The following is a 20,737-nucleotide window of genomic DNA, read 5'->3' on the forward strand; positions in this document are numbered from 1 at the left end:
TTTTAAGTCTTATTATAAATTACCCTTTTTTTTCTTGCTTAGTATTTGAGCTTTGGATGGTGTAGGATTTTTACTTTGGTTTTGTTTTGAAGAGCTCCTAAAGGAGGTTTGACATGGTTGCTTGCTTTCTTTTTATACATGTAGTAAGAAGTTATTGAACAAATCCCTAGAGAAATTTGTTAATAAGATAGGAAACTTTAATTAAAAATAGGAAACTTTAAAGAGAAAATTAATTATCAGCTCATTAGCTACTTAAAATGAAGATTCAAAACATGTTAAGATACACTTAGATCAGTATCTATAATACAAAATAGACTGTGTTCAACTTGGGAACTGTGCGGAGAATTTGAGATGAAGTCGAAGGAAGCTTGCTCATGCTGAAGCATAGATAGATAAAGGAGCTATGTTCTATATGAGTGAAGACAGAGCTTGTCTGTGCATATACAGAGTGATGATACAGAGTTTTATTTTCAGGTTTAAAAATTAACACCTGGAAACCTATTTTATAACTTTAGTTGTTCATGGGAAGAAAATTACACAAGACTGAAAATATGTGTTTTTATTCTTTTCTTTAAATTGTGCTAGATATAACAACCACTATTTTTCTTTCCTTGTACTCTGTGTATAAGGAAAAAGAACAGAATCAGATTGCCAGATTGTAGAAGGTAATAGTTTAATGACAGCATCTGGTTCCTTTGGTACAGAGTTTTTATTCCATTTACATGACATTTCTGGATTTATTACTGGATAAATGTAAAGTTCTATTGTCTTTAATTTTTTAAATTAACTTTTCTAATAGCTTTATTGAGATATAATTCATATACTATACAGTTCACTCATTTCTGTGGTTTTTAATGTCAGAGTTTTGTCATCATCACCACAATCAATTTTAGAACATTTTGATCAACCCAAAAAGAAACCCTGTGTCTAACAACAATCATCCCCTCTTATTCCCCCCACGCCCACCCCTACCAAGTCCTAGGCAACTATTAGGTCATTAAATATGAAATATTCGATTTTTGAATCAAAAGTGTAGGCAATTTATTCAGTAACAATACTAATACTTATAGAATATTAAACATGTCCCAAACATTAATCATAATAATTATTGTTACTATTTAACACTAATTACTGTTAAGCCTAATTTAACAATAAGTAAGGTATGCAGAGGTTAAATAATTTCTTCAAAGTCACATTGTTAAATGACAAATCCTGGTTTTGAACTCAGACAGTCTGACTTCGTAGTCCATGCTAACCACCATAACCACTGCTTCTCAGTACCTCATGCAAATAGGCTTTTCAACTGTTAGCTCAAACACAAGTTGACATGAGACAGCAGTTTATTCTTTGATAACTTAATAAAGTATATGAACTTTAAAAAATTAATTCATTGTAATGTCAGGTGTATTTTGTTTTCTTATAAGCAAAAATAATTGAGATTCACTCTTAAGTAATAGGACTTTTTTTTTTTTTTTTTTGAGACAGAATCTCACTCTGTTGCCCAGGCTAGAGTGCCATGACATCAGCTTAGCTCATAGCAAACTCAAACTCCTGGGCTCGAGCAATCCATCTGCCTCAGCCTCCTGAGTAGGTCAGACTACAGACATGTGCCACCATACCCGGCCAAGTTTTTCTGTATATTTTTAGTTGGCCAATTAATTTCTTTCTATCTTTAGTAGAGATGGAGTCTTGCTCTTTCTCAGGCTGGTCTTAAACTCCTGACCTTGAGCGATCCACCCGCCTCGGTCTCCCAGAGTGCTAGGATTACAGGCGTGAGCCACCACGCCCGGCCTGGAATTCGGTATATTGAAAAAGTATCTGCACTCACATGTTCATTGCAGCGCTATTCACAGTAGCCAAGATATGAAATCAACCTAAGTGTTTATCAGCAGATGAATGGATAAAAATATTGTGGTACATTTACACAATAGAATATTATATAACCACAAAAAGAGTGAAATCCTGCCATTTGAAACAACATGATGGAGAACATTATGTTAAGTGAAATAAGCCAAGCACAGAAAGAAAAATCTCATATGTGGGAGCTAAATATTAAAAACAATTGATTTCATGAATACAGAGAGTAGAATGATTGGTTACCAGAGGCTGAGAAGAGCAGTGGGGAGTGGAGGGGCTAAAGTGGGGATGGTTAATGGGTACAAAAATATAGTTAGATAGAACAATATTCAGTATCACAACAAAGTGACTCTAATCAACAATAAGTTAGGGTATACTTTTAAAATAATAAAGAGTGGAATTGGAATGTACCTAAGTCAAAGAAAAACAATAAATGCTAGAGGTAATGAATACCCCAGTTACCCTGATTTGATTGATTCACATTGTATACATGTATACATCACATGTACCCTGTGAAGATATATAACTTATGTGCCCATAATAATTAAAAATTAATGTTTTAAAAAAAGAAATCATTAAAGTATAGATAAAGAATATTCTGTAAATATGGGGGCAATACAGTAGTAGCAGTTTTATGTCATCCCAGGAAGCTGAGAGTTTTAAGATAATCATTTTTATCTGATATCATTCTGATATAAATTTAGTGTCAGTACAGTATAGGTTATGCTACGATAACAAACCTAAATCTCAGTAACTTAAAGGTTATTTCTCTCACCTACTATGTGTTCATTGTAGGTTGATAGAGGACGTTCTGTTCATCATTACTGTTTAGGGGTCCATCTGATGGAGATACCACCATCTTGAACATTGTCAGTCACTGTGCCAGAAGGGAAAAATATAGCTTTTCACAGTAGCAATTAAATACTTGGCTAGGAAGTGACACATCACTTTCCTTCATAACTTATTGGTCCCATTCACTGGGACCAGAAAGAGCAATCCTATGTCATGTGCTTGGAAGACAAGAGGGCTAAACATATTTGGCAAACTTTTAAATATTTACTGTCCTAGTGATCTTTTTTTCCCTTCACTTTCCCAAAGATCAACTGTTTTGTCATTTGTATTGGTCAACTAAAAGAAAAAACTAACACATTTCTGTATTATTTCTTAACATAGACTAAGTTATTAAGCATTATAGCATGTTAAAAATATTTGTGTAAATTTATTTGAAAAACCTACAAAATTGACTTTCCCCCCCCTCTCTTTAAGGGCTCAGCTGATCCTCTAAATAGTGCTTTCCATTTGACCTATAATATGGTTTTGAACTTACTGCGTGTAGAAGAAATTAATCCTGAGTACATGTTGGAAAAATCCTTCTACCAGTTTCAGCATTACAGAGCAATTCCAGGAGTTGTAGAGAGTAAGTATAAAATCACTGTGATAGAACTTAATTTAGCTGGAAGATTAAACAGCAAAGTGACTGCATTATTGGCTGCTTTGGCCATTGATTTTTTTTATAGTAATCCAAATTTTGGTCCTTATAGAAAGGATTGAGTAATTGTACTCTGGTCATTGTAAATGAGTAGAACATTTCAAAGTGAAGGTAAGAAAAGTCTGGCAGGACCATTTTCTATAGTTGGCTCAAACTTAGTATAATTTCTTATTTTAGACATATATGTCATATGATAATTTGTGTCCCTGGATAATGATATAACAAAAAGCCCATTACATTCAAATTTGACCTGTAAGAAGCATGTGTATATTAGTCTTGTGTTATTCTTTCTTCATTCTCATTGTAATAGAGTGTCACAGCATAAGCTTATGAGTGATTAAGGAAATACAATGCTTTAACTTGCATTTGAGTTCAGATTTTTTGGGATCTTCAGTTCCTAATAATATAATGCTTACTACAGCCCAAGAAGTAAGTGTTCTATATTCAACTAGTAGAATTGTGCATTGATCCTTATTTTAGAGAGCATTGTGGCTGATCATCATAAGAGCTGATTAAAAGCTAAAATAGGGGCAAGGACTTAAATTACTGGTTTGGATAAATCTTATACAAGTAATGCGTAGTCGTTGTAAAAAGAAAAAAATACAGCAAAAGATACAGAGGAAAGTTAAAATTTTGTAATCTCAGAAATAGCTGTACAACCACCATTAACACTTTGTGGTATTTGTCTTTTTTTCTCTCTCACAGATATGCTTTTTTTTTTTAAGGCAAAGTCAGATGTAGAGGTTTTGTAATGTACTTATACCGGTAATGATGAAATTTATATAGGGTAAATTATATAAATTATATAGGGTATTTATATAGGTATTTATATAGGGTAAATATAATTTATATAGGGTCAATATAGGCTATATCCAGCCTTGTGTTAAATGCTTTACATTTACCAGCTCATTGATTCCAGCTTTTTTTTTTTTTTTTTTTTTGAGACAGAGTCTCCCTTTATTGCCCAGGCTAGAGTGAGTACCATGGCATCAGCCTAGCTCACAGCAACCTCAAACTCTTGGGCTCAAGCAATCCTGCTGCCTCAGCCTCCCGAGTAGCTGGGACTACAGGCATGCGCCACCATGCCCGGCTAATTTTTTCTATATATATTAGTTGGCCAATTAATTTATTTCTATTTATAGTAGAGACGGGGGTCTCACTCTTGCTCAGGCTGGTTTCGAACTTCTGACCTTGAGCTATCCGCCCGCCTCGGCCTCCCAGAGTGCTAGGATTATAAGCGTGAGCCACCGCACCCGGCCGATTCTGGCTTTTTAAAATTTAATTTCAGGCCGGGCGCAGTGGCTCACGCCTGTAATCCTAGCACTCTGGGAGGCCGAGGCAGGCGGATTGCTCGAGGTCAGGAGTTCGAAACCACCCTGAGCAAGAGCGAGACCCTGTCTCTACTATAAATAGAAAGAAATTAATTGGCCAACTAATATATATAGAAAAAATTAGCCGGGCATGGTGGCGCATGCCTGTAGTCCCAGCTACTCGGGAGGCTGAGGCAGGAGGATTGCTTGAGCCCAGGAGTTTGAGGTTGCTGTGAGCGAGGCTGACGCCACGGCACTCACTCTAGCCTGGGCAACAAAGCGAGACTCTGTCTCAAAAAAAAAAATTTAATTTCAACTATCCTTTGAATGTATGATTTTTAATGACTAATATTTCTGTTTTATAAATGTACTATGATTTAATAACAATAAAGACAAATTTGAGATTCTTTTCTGTCATAGTATGTAGGACAATTCCACTCATTTCTTATGTTGCCAAAATTCAATGAAGTATAAGTTGCCTTAGAGGAAAATAAAGGTTTAAACGATCCAAGTGAGTTAAATTCTCTTTTTGTAACCCTTGTCTGGATGAGAGATCATATTTCCTCTTTCCTTAATACCTCAGGTGATAGTTAAGAAAAGCTCCTTCTTTACAAACCATAGAGCCAGAAGGAGCTTTGGCATCATTTTACAGATTTTTTAAAAAGAGAGGTATCTAGAGATGTTAAGTCTGTATCTTACTGTTAACACATCTGATGGATGGCAGAATTGAAATTTGGAATCTTGGACTTCTGCTACCAAGCAGTGCAGTTTTTATTAAAGCATGGGTCATCCCTTTTTAATAAAGTAATAAGAATATATGTAGTGATTTCTCTAACTGGAAAAAAATCAAAGATGACCCAAAAAACCTTGAACTAGCTGGTTTTAAGACTTACCTTTACTAAATTTCCACAAGCAAAGTTATTAATTTTTTAACTAAAACCTTTGAGAGTATGTACATCATTAGTCATAAGGGAAATGTTAATCAAAACCAAATTGAGATACCACTCCACATTCACTAGGATAGATATTTTTTAAGAAAGAATAGTATCAAAATGGCACATATACTGTGGAATATAGTTTGGCAGTTTCTCAACAAATTAAATATGGAATTGCCATATGATCTAGCAGTTCCATCCTGGACATATTACTGTGCTGTATTGTACATTGTAGGTCTAGAATTTCCAGAAACACTGCCCTCTCCCCTCCAATCCATAGGGATAGAATTAACTAACTATAAGTAACTGCTGCCAATTCAAATTCATTTTGAGTGTTTACATTGAATGAGTTGGAGAACTACAGGAAGAGATAAGAGGTGAACCTTAATGGAGAGAGGGGAAACTAGAGAATATGCCTTGTAGTCATCACTTAAGAGTCTTTTCTTCAAAGCTTCTGTTGTAATCTGACTTTGTTCTCTACAATTGTAGTAGGAAAAAAATATTTCTTGGATATAATTCATGTAAGGTCTATATTTTTTTTGATTTTATACATGTGTTTTATTTACAGAGGTAAAGAAGTCAGAAGAACAGTATAATAAAATAGTAATTCCCAATGAAGAAAGTGTAGTCATCTATTACAAGATTAGACAGCAGCTTGCCAAACTGGGTAAAGAAATTGAAGAATATATTCACAAACCAAAATACTGCTTACCATTTCTACAACCAGGTCGTTTGGTAAAGGTATGTCATTGTTTCTTCATAAAAATAATTGAATATTTCAGTATTTACAAATATTTTGGATAAAGATTCTAAGTTTTCTTGGTGAAATGCTTTCTGCTACAATAGTTGACCTATATTAATTATATTATTTTACCTGTTTTACATGGCACTGATTTAGGAGCTCATGTGAAGACCTTTTAATCACCATTGATTTTCATTTTGGGGAATTTAAGTTGAAGTAGATAGTTTTGGAATTAACTTACATTTTCAGTTATGAAATACTACTTTAAAATAAGGTAGTTTTCCATTCTGGATGAATTCATTAGACATGAAGGACTTAAAATATTCTTGGAACACATGTACTATGTCATTTTTAGCATTTGTTTGCCAATTGAGAGATTCTTGTTATTGATGTTCTAGGGGGCTATGGAATTTGGCATTGATTTTTTTCTTTAAAGGTAATATCTTGTTCCTTAAATTTAGCAGTGATCTTTCAAAAAATATTTTATCAGGAAAATTCAGAAAGTTTTATTAGCTTATAATGTGAATGTGGAAAGCTAAAATTACCTTTTAGATACAAACATTATTGTTTATTTTATTGTCAGGTAAAGAATGAAGGAGATGACTTTGGCTGGGGAGTAGTGGTGAATTTCTCAAAAAAGTCAAATGTTAAGGTAAACCATTGTCCTTAAATTAGAATTGCATATAAATTTTTAGTGAAATGTCTTTTCAGACTCATGAAATTGGTCTAAGTAGAAAAGTATTACCTCAAGAGAATCAGTAATAAATTCTGCCATAAGGAATTAATTTTTGGAGTAATCTTAAATTTTGTCCTTAATGTGATATAGTTATTTTCCTTTTAACATTAATTGATTTTCAGATGTTTAACCAACTTTGGGTTCCTGAGGTAAATCTCATTGTGTTGTGATATATTGTTTTTTTATATGTTGCCGGATTCAGTTTGATGATACGTTGTTCAGGATTTTTTTAATTCACATTCATAGGAAATACTGGTGGTTTTCTTTTGACATCTTTGGGTTTGTTATGAGGGTAATGCTGGCTTCATAAGATGAGTTAGGAAGTGCTCCCCTCTTTTTCTGTTTTTTGGAAGAGTTTTTGAAGAACGGTATTAAATCTTTAAATATTTGGTAGAATTTGGCTTGGGCTCTTTTTTGTGGGTAATTTTTGATTACTGAGTCAATCGCTTTACTTGGTCCACCCATTTGGTTTGTCTCTTTCTTGAGTCAGTTTTAGTAATAAGTGGCTTTTTAGTAATTAGCCTTTTTCTTCTCAGTTACCTAATTTATTGATATACAGTTATTCATAGCATTGCTTTATAATCCTTTTTATTTCTGTAAGATCATTAGTAACGTCCTCTCTTTTTTTTATTATAATAATTTAAACCTTTCATCTAGTAAAGATTTATCAGTTTTGTTGATCTTCTCAATCAGCTTTTGGTTTCACTGATTTTTTTTCCCTTCTTTTTTTTTTAACCTCTACTTAATTAATTCCTGCCTCATCTTTTTTTTATTTCTTTCCTTCTTCTAGCCTTAGGTTTAGTTTTTTAGTAGAAGCTTAGATTATTAACTTAAGATGCCTCTTCTTTTTTAATATGGGCACTTACAGCTATAAATTTCTCTCTACAGATGCTTTAGCTGTATCTTATAAGTTTGTATATTATATCATTTTCATTCATTTCTAATTTCCCTTTTGATTTCTTCTTTGACCCATTAATTATTTAGGAATGTGCTAATTTTTATGTTTGTGAATTTCCCAAATTTACCTCTGTCTTTTATTTCTAATTTCATTTTCTTTTTGTCAGAAACAATTATTTCAGTCATTTTGAATTGATCTCTTTGTTTAATGGCCTGACATATGGTCTTATCCTGCAGAATGTTCCATGTACAGTTGAGAAGAATGTATATTCTGCTGTTTTGGAGTGGGGTATTCTAAAGGTGTCTTAGGTCTGATTGGTGCAAGCGTTCTCAAACTATGGCCTGCGGGCCACATGTGAGCCGTGTAGCACATTTATCCGGCCCTCCGGGTTTTTTTTTTTGCCACCGCTGCCTGTCCTGCTTAGCAGCCAACTTATCCCGGGCCCACAGTGCACACTCTCCAATGGTCTGAGGGACAGTGAGTGAACTGGATCCCTGTTTAAAAAGTTTGAGGACCCCTGGGAGTGTTGTTCAAGTCATCTGTTTCTTTCCTTGCAGATCCTTCTGTCTGGTTGTTCTATCCATTATCGAAAGTAGGATAGTGAAGTCTCCAACTATATTGTTGTATTGTTTGTTTTTCCCTTCATTTCTGTCAGTTTTTGCTTTATGTGTTTTTTGCTCTGTTAAAGAGTATTTTGTCTGATGTTAATATAGCAACTTGAGCTTTTTATTGATTGTTCTTTTCATGATATATCTTTTCCCACCTTTTTTATTTTCGGTGTTTTTTGTATCAGTAAATTTAAAATGTCTCCCCTGTACACAGCATATACAATAGTTGGATCTTGGTTTTTATTTTTTTAATTTAATGAATTTATTTTTGAGATTAAATTAATTAAATTAATTTATTTTTTCCTCACTCTATTACCCATACTAAAGTGCAGTGGTGTGATCATAGCTCACTATAGTCTCCATTTCCTGAGGGATCCTTATATCTCAGCCTTTGCAGTAGGTATGACTACAAGCGTACACCACCACATCTGGCTTAGATCTTGTTTTGTTTTGTTTTTTTTTTTTCATCCAATCTGAAAATCTCTGCCCTTTTTAGATTGCTTAATCCATTCACATTTAATTTTGTTATTGGTATAGTTGGATTTGTGTCTACTATTTTAATTTTTGTTTTCTATGTCTCACGTCTTTTTGTTTTTCTAGTCTTTACTGCTTGCTTTTGCATTTAGCAAATATTTTCTAATGTGGCATTTTAATTTCTTTAATGATTTTTTTTCACCATATGTATTTTTTGTTATTTTCTTAGTGATTGCTAGGGCTTTCCATATACATATTAAATTATTAGAATAAGCTTTAGATTTATAGTGACTTAATTCCAGTGGGATACAGAGATGTTTTTCTTACATGTCTCTATTCCATTTTCCCTCTTTTTATGGTATTATTATACATATTACACAATAAATATTATAAACCCAAGACATTGTTATAATTATTACTTTATATAATTTTATGATTTTAAAGAAGCTTAGCGAGGAAAGGAGAGCAAGTATATATTTATAGTTTTTGTTATATTAACTTTATCATTTCTAGTTGTCATCATTTGTACCTGTGTGTTCGAGTTATTGTCCAGAGTTATTGCCTTAGCCCAATACAGCTTTGCTCCTAGCTGCCTCCTTTGTGCTATTATTGCCAAATAAATTTTGATATTTTATAGGTTCAACAGTATAATATACATATTTTATATAATTGCTTTTTAAATCATTTAAGAGAAAAATACTCATTTATTTCTATCTTTTGTAATTATATGTTATAATTACCTTTACCAATGTTCTTTTTTGTGTGTATTGAAGTGTAAAGGTCTAATCTCACTTGCTTTTAGCCTGAAGAACTTCCTTTCATAGTTCTTTTAAGGCTCATCTGCTAACAACAAATTACCTTTGATGCCATCCCATTGCTTTCTGGCCTCCATTGTTTCTGCTGAGAAGTTTCTGCTGTTAATCTTGTTGGAGTTCCCCTGTAAGAGATGAGTCCTTTTTTTCTCTTGCTTCTTTTAAGATTTTTTCCCTTGTGATGTGGATTTCTGCATTTTTAAGAAGATGAAAATGTCTGTGAACTTCTTTGCATTTATCCTACTTGGAGTTCATTGAGTTTTCTGGATGTGTAGATTAATTATTTTTAGTAAATTTGGGGACATTTTCAGCCATTATTTCTTCAAATATTTTTCCACTCCTTTTTCTCCATGCCTTCTGATATTCTCATTATAGATATGTTAAAGTTATTGATGTCCCATATTTCTCTGAGGCATGGTTCATTTTTTCTTCATTCTCTCTTAGTTCTTTGGATTGCCTAATCTCTATCTTCAAATTTGCTAACACTTTATCTGCCAGTTCAGATCTGTTGGGCCCCTCTAGTGATTTTTTTTTTTTTTTTTTTTTTTGAGAGAGTCTCTGTTGCCCAGGCTAGAGTGCCATGGCGTCAGCCTAGCTCACAGCAACCTCAAAGTCCTGGGCTCAAGCAATCCTTCTGCCTCAACCTTCTGAGTAGCTGGGACTACAAGCATGCACACCATGCCTGGCTAATTTTTCTATATATTTTTAGTTGGCCAATTAATTTCTTTCTATTTTTAGTAGAGATGGGGTCTCACTCTTGCTCAGGCTGGTTTTGAACTCCTGACCTTGAGCTGTTCTCCCTCCCCCCCCCCCCACCCCCAGAGTGCTAGGATTATAGGCATGAGCAATTGCGCCCGGCCCATTTTAGTTAATGTACTTTTGAACTCAAAATTTTCTTTTGATTCTTTTTTATAATTTTTCTCTTTATCGATATTTTGTTTGATATTGTTATTGTACCGTTTTCTTCTTCAATTATGATTTCTTTTAGTTCTTTGAACATATTTATAATGGCTACTTTTAAGCCTATTTAATCCAACATCTGGTGATTCTTACTACAGGCAGTTTCTGTTGCCTGAATTTTTTTGGTATGTGGATCATACTTGTACTTTCCTATTTCTTTTCATGCCTCTTTATTGCCTCACTCCGCCTCCCCACCCCAGTGTTCAGATTTTTCTATTTCTCCCGGGGTGGGAGTGGGAGGAGGCCAATCTTGACTATGCCCAAAGTCCCCCTGGGATGACAGTGGTTTTGGCAGGGGTCTTTTTGATTTTGTATTTCTGTGGATATACCCAGCTGTTATGCTCTACTAACTCTTTCTAACTATCTTTTTAAAATCCAGGTTCTCTCCTGCAATCTAGCTGGTGTATAATTTGGCCTTTATGTCTAGTGAATACAAATCTACCAACTGTATTTCACCATAACCTCCACTGCTTTTTTTTTTCCAGCATATTATGGGGATCCAAATGTTTAAGTTATGTATATTGTCTTTGCCTCTCCCTCCCCTGCCCCTGTCAGAGTTTCAAGCCTGTCCATCCCCCAGACGGTGGTGCGCATTGCACTCATTATGTATGTATATACCCATCCCCTCCTACCCCCTCCCATCTGCCCAACGCCCAATTAATGTTATTCCTGTATGTGCACCTAGGAGTTGATCAGTGAAACCAATTTGATGATGAGTACATGTGGTACTTACTTTTCAGTTTTGGGGATACTTCACTTAGTAGAATCCTCCACTGCTTTTGAGAGTTCCCTTAGGCTTGAATTCTCAAACTGCAACAGGTTTAGTTGCAGATGAAATCAGTTCCTTTGAGAGGATATTAAGAGCTTTCCATTTTAAGGCCTACTTCTCACACCAGGTAAAATCTCAAAGTTCTAAAGCTGGGGGTAGGGGTGGTAACACACTGTTCTGTGACTGACACCCCTGCTTTAGGAACTGAGGGCTACATGGAGGTTGAGGGTGGTAAGGGTGGTAACCTCAGGTCTATTCAGCTTGCCTTTCCCAGCATGGACCCAGTGGCTTTGAAGCCAGGGGAAGGGCTGTTGAGGTCCTTATTCTGAGCAGCGCCACACCCAAGATAGAGCCTCTGGCCAACCTGTAGGGGCTGGGTGGAAAAAGGGAGCCCCAACCTTTCAGCCTCACTTGCTGCGAACTTAGCCTCAGCTACAGATGGGTGGGAGCCAGGTGAGAATGCTGACATCCTCCCCCACCTGGAAAGCTAGCCCTCCAACTGAGAGCTGCTGGGAAACAGCCATCCTGTATTTTTGGCTTCATCAGTCTGGAGTTTCTGTTTCAGTGAGCTGGGAGAAGTGAAAGAGGGAGCAGTATTGGCTCATATATCACAGACTCTTGCTGTTCTCACAATTTTACTAAATTTTTTGACAAGATGTTTCTTAATGTGATATATTCCCTTAGGACCATTTCCAGAAACTTTAAACGATTGGTTTTTCGTAATTTTCTTCAGTTTTGCTGGGTACCAGGTTTACAGAACTCCTTATACTGCCATACTCCAGTAGTCAATCTAAGATTTTACATTTTTAGGAGAGAAAAATTATAGCTATCATAACTACATTTATGTACCTACACACAAAAGATATTTTTAAAAAATTATTTGCCTTTTTGGATCCTTAATCCATATAAAAGTAGCACCAGTTGATGAGTGTTCTTTCAGGCAAAGATGGAATGAAGCCTAGAGAAGAACACATTCTTTTTTTTTTCCTGTTTAAATTGATAGTGAAACTGATTTTTCTATTGAGCTACTTGTATTTGTTCACTAAAAATGTGAAGTACATTTTTATTAATTTTGGAATCTTGATCAGAATACTAATCCAAAGATTTTTGTGGCCAATTGAGTTTGCCAGAAGTAGAGGAGGAATACACACTGATGAAGAAAATAGTTTGAGGCATTTTAAAGAAATTTTTAAAAACGTGATTGTATTTGTTTTATATTGTTTGTTTCCTTGCATTCTATAAGTTTGGGATTATCAAAATTTTGTTTTAATTTTGTAATTTCAAAGATGTTAGGAAAAAGAAAGTTCAGTTATGTCAACGGAAAAAAAGCCAAACTCTATAAAATAATTTTAAAGAGATTTATTCTGAGCCCAATTTGAGGACCATGACCTGGAGCTACTGCCAAGAGGCCTTGGGCAAGTGGACTTGATGTGGCTGGGTTACAGTTTGGGTTTTATACATTTCAGGGAGATGGGGGTTACAGGTAAAGTCATAAATCAATACGTGGGAGGCATATATTGGTTTGGTCCCAAAAGGTGGGATATCTTGAAGCGGAGGCTTACAGGTTATAGGTGGGTTTAAAGATTCTTTGTCTGGCAATTGGCTAAGAGAGTTAGGCTTTATCTAAAAGACCGGAAAGGTTATGCTTAATTTGAGATAAAAGTGTGAACACTCTGGGAGGTCCAGACAGGAGAATGTTTCAAGTTTAAGATAGGCGTCTGTTAGGATGCCTGAGTTAAGATAGGGGCTTTTTATCTTTTAGGTGATGTTAATGCTATACTGGAATCAGGTTGGGAAGTAAACCACCATTTTATTTGGTTAACAAAAGCTGCTTAGTGAGAATTTACCATTTGTCAGCCTGACTCAACTGGCCTCCTTAGGAAGGAGTTTTGAGCAAAAGAAAAAGATCAGAGTTAAGTCCTCAGTTATATAATTAAGAAGTGAAAATTAGTGCTGGGTGCAAAGGCTCACACCTATAATCCTAGCACTCTGGGAGGCCGAAGCAGGAGCATCACTTGAGGTCAAGAGTTTGAGACCAGCCTGAGCAAAAGCAAGATCCCGTCTCTACTAAAAATAGAAAAAATTAGCCAGGCACTGTGGGGCACACCTGTAGTCCCAGCTACTTGGGAGGCTGAGGCAGGAGGATTGCTTGAGCCCAGGAGTTTGAGGTTGCAGTGAGCTGTGATGACACTAGTGCACTCTGAGTGACAGAGCAAGACTCTACCTCAAAAAAAAAGGATGTATTAACAAAAACCAAAACATCTTAACCATAAGAATTTAAGGTAAGACAAATCATTGGAAAGCTAAATAGCTGTTTTTTCTTATGTGAAAGGTGATGTTACTGATCCATCTTTACCCAGTTCAGAACTAGAATAAATTAGATAAAAAAATTTTATGGTCCTAGGAAATATTTTTAACGGCAGTTTTCTATTATTATTATTATTATTATTTTTTTTTTTTGAGACAGAGTCTCACTCTGTTGCCTGGGCTAGAGTGCTGTGACATCAGCAACCTCAAATTCCTGGGCTCAGGTGATCCTTCTGCCTCAGCCTCCCGAGTAGCTGGGACTACAGGCACGTGCCACCGTGCCCGGCTAAGTTTTTCTATATGTGTTTAGTTGGCCAATTAATTTCTTTCTATTTTAGTAGAGATGGGGTCTCGCTCAGGCTGGTTTTGAACTCCTGACCTTGAGCGATCTTCCCGCCTCAGCCTCCCAGAGTGCTAGGATTATAGGCGTGAAAACACCCGGCCAGCAGTTTTCTATTGAATGCTACAATTAAGAATGCTTTCCAATGTATTTCTGTAGTAACACTTGAGGCTGCTTTTGTAATGTTGTTATAAGTGGTTTTGGTAGCTCTATAGAGACAGGATTATGGCATGCTTAAGTTCTAATAGTCATTTCTGTAATTTTGTATCTTTCAGATGGATATTAAATTTATAAATAAAATCTATAATAATTGGAACCAAACCCAACAACAGAGTTCTAGATTATCTAGATACATTCAAGATTACTTAAACTTTGCAGTCTCCAATCTTTTTGCCACCAGGGACCAGCTTCCTAGAAGACAGTCCTTCCATACATTGGTGGTGGTGGTGGGGGGTGGTCCCAGAATGATCCAGGTGCACCACATGCATTGTGCAGTCAAACCTCTCTACCGATGACAGTCTGCGTTTGCAGCTGCTATCAGGCACCAGACTCTCACAAGAAGCGTGTAACTGAGATCCCTCATATACACAGTCCACAGTAGGGTTCATGCTCCTATGCACGATTGGGTTGGGGACAGCAGCCTTAGATTATTTCTGTCCAGGTACTCACATGTTCCCTAACACTTTGGAGTTAGTTCATTCATTAAATTGTAGAATGTATCTTATTCAGAGTTTTCTGCCCCCCTCTGAAAAGCTGTGACAACCACTGAATCTTCTTGTAATCATTGGCTCCTTAGGAAGAGTTGGTAATAACTATTTGTTTAGCTCATTGTTTATAAAACTCATTTCGTAATGAGTAAGTTGTATATATACATAATTTTTACAGATAGAGATAATCTAGTCAAAAATACTATCTATCTTTGTGTTTAAACTGAGGAATGTTTTGAAACTTCTTTTAAAATAACCATGTTTTAGACAAATATATCTGAGAGAAAGCTAGTTTTCCTTTTGGATTGGAAAAATGGATCTTAGGCTTTCTTTGAGGAAATTTGAACTCAATGATTTAAAATAACTGATTGTGTTCTTGGTTTGTATTTGGAAATATGTTTTATTATTGTTAAACAATTGGTAGTTTATTGTAGAATAGCTTTTAGATAGGGGGTTTGTTATCATTTATTGACAAATTTTCATCTTTTAATAGGGACTGTCCTGGGTGGAGGCCAAGCAATCTGGTCTTTGCAATGTTTCCCCTTCAATCAAAGAAACTTTCCTTTTATCTATTTTATGCAAAAGAGATTATTTGAATATTTTATTTAAAAATATGGAGGAATTCTTTACTAAAACTATTTGAATGACACTACTCAAACATAAATTATCATAGTGCAGATGTGATTAGTCCTTAGGTCTTGAGAATCATAGTTTTACTAGAGAATATAAAAGACTTAAAAAAAATGATATGGAATCACATTATAGAAATGTCTATATAATAAGCAATAAAATAATTTATCTTTTTTTATATTGTTTAATTAGGGTAATTTGAAGAAATAAATTAATTTTTTTTTTTTTTTTTTTTTTTTTTTTTAGACAGAGTTTCACTGTGTTGCTTGGGCTAGAGTACCATGGCATCAGCCTAGCTCACAGCAACCTCAAACTTCGGGGCTCAAGCAATCCTCCTGCCTCAGCCTCCCCAGTAGCTGGGACTACAGGCATGCGCCACCATGCCCAGCTAATTTTTTCTATGCATTGTTAGTTGGCCAGTTAATTTCTTTCTATTTTTTTGGTAGAGACAGGGTCTCTCTCTTGCTCAGGCTGGTTTCTTGCTCCTGACCTTGAGCGATGTGTCTTCTCTGGCCTCCCAAAGTGCTAGGATTACAGGCCTGAGCCACCACGGCTGGCCAATTTTCTGACACTGATAATTTCTTTTTCTAATTCTGGAATAATATTAAATAAAATTATAAACTAATTATTAGAAACTTTAAAGTGGCATTCTGTGTTATGGTTGATGGTAATCATACTACCGGAGTGAGTGTCTGAGGCAAGAGTCTCAATCAATCAATCGAAGTTTATTAAGCCAGAACTTGAGGGCACGCCCCGGAAAAAATGTAAGTCACAGAGGCATCTGTGGCTGTTTTTTCCAAAGAGATTTTCAGGAGGTTTAGTATTTATGCATTTCCTTAAAGGGGGAAAGGCATGTAGGAAGACAGACAGTAAAGTGGGTACATTTTTGTGAGATGTTAGCTAATGCCCAGTGTAGCTACATTTTTAAATAATATAAGGTGAAGAGTTGGAAGAAAAAAAGGAATAAATGAAGAATCGGTTTTGCAGATGCCTCTGGTTAGATGGAGGAATGATTGACCCCATCTTGTTCTGCACCAGAGAAGATAAACTTGTAATCTACATTATAGGTGTTGAATCACAGGAAAGATTGTAAGTTATAATTGGCATGTTCTTGTTTATGGGAGAATACATGTTGTAGAAGGTTTAGATGTCAGCAAAGAATTTACTTTGGTATGATTTGTGGGAGCAGTCATCTAGAGATGTCTGAGGCCTTTTGTCTTTGCTTAGAGGGTCTGGCTGATGTATAATGCTTTGACACAAAGTTGTGATGTAACAGCTATTCATTTGGAAGAGGGTGTTGCTTCACTCAGCCTTCTGGCTTAACTTTCCCTTTGGTATAAGGAGTTTGAAGTCCTGATATTTTTTTTTTCCTTTACATACTAAATTAGAATTCATAAATATCAACTTAATTTCTGTGTTTTCTCATCCAGTGGAACATGTTGAAGAATGCAGAGAGACAGCATTCATTTCATAAAATCAACATTTGCTGCTCAGTATGTGCTAGTCATAATGCTAAGTGCTAATAAAATAGCCCCTGTACACATGGAATTTATGAATTAATGAACTTCTATCCTGTTTTGTTTTTTTTTTTTTAAGCCTAATTCTGGTGAACTGGATCCATTATATGTAGTAGAAGTACTTCTACGCTGTAGCAAAGAGAGCTTGAAAAATTCAGCTACTGAGGCTGCAAAACCAGCTAAACCTGACGAGAAAGGGGAGATGCAGGTTTGTACTTTACTTTTCATCTTGTCAAGGGAAAAAAGCCAAACTCTGTAAAATAATTTTAAAGAGATTTATTCTGAGCCCAATTTGAGGACCATGACCCGGAGCCACTCCCAAGAGGCCTTGGGCAAGTGGACTCGATGTGACTGGGTTATAGTTTGGGTTTTATACATTTCGGGGAGACGAGGGGGGGGGTTTACAGGTAAAGTCATAAATCAATACATGGGAGGCATGCATTGGTTTGGCCCAAAAAGGTGGGTTATCTCGAAGGGGGGCGTTTACAGGTTATAGATGGGTTTAAAGATTCTTTGGATTGTAATTGGTTAAAGACGGTAGCTTTATCTAAAGGCTTGGAATGTTTTAACATAAGGAGCTGTTATCAGAGATAAGCCACCAGACATAGATTTGTTGTATAAATTGAGGACCTGCAGGTTTGTCTTACATACCCTTAGGCCTGTTAATGGGTTGTGGAGGAAGTCTCCAAGAAGGGAGGGGGGCATGATAAGGCATGTCTGACCTCCCTCCTCCTGGCAGACAATTTAATTTTAGGATATACCTTTGGCAACAAGGGGGTCCATTCAGTCAGCCAGTGGGGGTTGAGCCTTAGAATTTTACTTTAGTTCACAATCTTCAGATTTTAGATCTTTTGTGAATTATTTTTAATCACTAGAGTTTCTGAATGTGATTATAATGAACATAATATCATGATTTCTAAATTAAAAGTTTTCGAAACTTTTTGAGGCATATTATTAAAACCATCTAAAATATCAGGATGATTAAAGGGATTTCAGTTTTATTTGTATTTTATCAAATGATGGCACTGAAAATAATGACAAAATGAAAGATACAGAGAATAATTTAAATTTCACATGCTCCTGTATTTTACCAGGGCTATAAAGATTTTTCATTATCACTGTGACTGACTGATTTTACAGTCTGAATCCATCCATGGTGTTTATTTTCCATTCCCATGGAAATACAGGCGGTCCCTGACATAGATTTTTTTGACTTTACTATGGTGCAAAAGCAATACGCATTCAGGAGAACATTAATAAATTATATGAGATATTTGACCCTTATAAATAGGCTTTGTGTTAGATGATTTTGGGCAATTGTAAGCCAATATAAGTGTTCTGAGCATGTTTAAGGTAGACTAGGCTAAGTTATGTTTGGTAGGTTAGGTGTTCCTTTGTTAAATACATTTTTTACTTACGATATTGTCAACTTAAAATGGGTTTATCAGGACATAACCCCATCGTAAGTCAAGGAGCATCTGTAATGATTCAAGCATTGTTTTGATAATGAAAAATTCCTACCCAAGTTTCCTCAGTTAAAATCATTTACTTTACATATGCATTTAGCTTAATGTAAAACATTTGACTTGCCACATGCGATGCCCTTCTTTCTTGAATGTTACTCTATTTTTATATTAGTATAAATAAAAACAATTGTTGGTAATATCTTATTGCAGAGATTCCAAAGTATCTGAAGTCTAATAGTGGGATTTTGTTATTTTAAAACATTGCTTTAAATATGTGGCATATTGAGTAGGTATTTGAGGAAATTTCATTGTAATGATAGTTGTTATAAGATTGGTTTGTAGAAGGTAAAGTCCACCACAGCAACATTATAGACTGTTTCTTCGGATCAATAAATCATTGTGGGTTTCAGACTTGGCAGTATTTAAAAAGACAGTTCATTATTCATCATTTTTTTTTTTTTTTTTTGTGGTACAGAGGGATGGAATATTCATCATTTTTTTAAAAGTTTATTTATAATTCTGAATACTTTGTTCTCTGTTTTTCAGTCTTCTAATGTGTTTGCTTCTGTAAGTCTAACAGCAGGTGAAACTTGTGTGATTCTTTTCCCTAACATTTACTATACTGATTGACTGCCTAATCAAAAATGTAGCTAAAACTTCTACAATTTGGCAGCTTGGAATAGCAAATGTGTGGCACATATCCCAACATTCTCCCTTTCTCTTGGCAGACATTGTTAATAAATCATAGCACTCTCTCACATTGAAAGCTCACTATTCCGAGAAAATTATTTAGGCATCTATGACTAATTCACTGAAGGTAGCATTTTAGGTGAGACCTATTTGCTATCTGTCTCTGTTCTGGGCTAGGCCAAAATTTTATTAAGCCTTACTGCTGTGCATATTTTATTTAATGATACTGAGAAACTTTGCAATCCTTAATAATCATGATTTGGTTCCGTTCAATAAACAACCTCTCCAGGGAAGCCTTCACTGAATCCTGGACAAACTGAGGGTCTTTCCTCTATTCCTGTAGCATTTTTTATTCTGTTTATTTCAGTCTACACTGCTAAAGAAATTGGGTGAGGGGGGTTAACATGAATTTGTGTTTGTGATTTCAAGGTGATTCCAGTTTAGTGAGGGAGCATTTTGTGCTTCAAAACTGCCCAGAGAGGATAATTAATAAAGAAGTTTTTATAAAGGAAGTAGTGATTTGTAAAAACTTATAGGAACACAAGAACTTTTTTAGGCAAGAATTACATTACCAGCAAAGGAAGCAACATGTGCGTAGCATGAAACATGTTCTTTAGAAAGAACTTCACATTCTTTTCTTTGTGGTGAAAGGACTAAGGCATAAGAATAATACAGAGAGGACTATATCTTAGTAAACACAATATTATATTGTTGTATAGATTACTATCTTGAATAGGAATCCTAAACATAGGGAAATGGTTCCATAGGCAATGTTGTATAAGGAAACTTCCACTCTTAACAGCAGTGATTGTGTAGCAGACTTCCATTGCATGAAGTATGAATGGATGTAGTTTCCATAAACATCCTTTCCCTTCAGTGACTTTGTATGTGATGCCAAATTTAGCTTTTTATCAACCTTTGTACAAGACTACTTTCTAAAGTCACTTTTCCTTTTACCTATGAAATATAATAAGTATTCTTGAACTTTCTTTTCCCCGTGTGTGTGTGTGTGTGTGTGTGTGTGTGTGTGTGTGTAGAGAGAGAGAGAGAACACGTGCTCAAAAGCATGTTCTATACGTCAGCTCTGGATTACATTAACAGAGGTTAACAGTTTAGACTGTGTTCTAATGATTGCTTGTGGTTTTGTCACTGTTGCTTTGCCAGCTTCAAATGTGTCTGACAACTATCCCTTATAACAGCCACATCATAACACTTAAATGAGACTCCTCTTCAGGCAGTAAAGACCATAATTGCAGGGTCTAGATAAATGAGTTCTCTTTTGTTTTTCTAGGCAAGGAACTCTCTAGAATCAGCATTAAATAAAAATATCTTTTAAAAGGACATGGACTAAAAGATTACAGATCACAACTATATACGTATGATGTGTAACAACTGCTTGAGGATCAAGATGCGAGTAGTTGTGATAGACTTTGCAGCTTGGGCACTTTTGAAGTTTGCATTATGGATGTACTTTAATATAAATCCAAGTC

The 20,737-nt window shown here is 35.4% G+C and overlaps 1 protein-coding gene across 1 annotated transcript in view; it reads left to right on the forward strand.

Annotated features, from left to right (window-relative positions):
* The window catches only part of MTREX (Mtr4 exosome RNA helicase), a 91,975-nt gene that overhangs the window by 39,171 nt on the left and 32,067 nt on the right, over nt 1-20,737 (forward strand). Inside the window, exons 16-19 of the mRNA XM_012775694.3 lie at nt 3,124-3,274; nt 6,160-6,332; nt 6,917-6,985; nt 17,171-17,299. Of these exons, the coding sequence (XP_012631148.1) occupies nt 3,124-3,274; nt 6,160-6,332; nt 6,917-6,985; nt 17,171-17,299 (522 nt within the window). The remainder of the gene's footprint in view (nt 1-3,123; nt 3,275-6,159; nt 6,333-6,916; nt 6,986-17,170; nt 17,300-20,737) is intronic.

This window comes from Microcebus murinus, chromosome 11 (genome assembly GCF_040939455.1).
Source record: "Microcebus murinus isolate Inina chromosome 11, M.murinus_Inina_mat1.0, whole genome shotgun sequence".
Lineage (NCBI taxonomy): Eukaryota > Metazoa > Chordata > Mammalia > Primates > Cheirogaleidae > Microcebus > Microcebus murinus.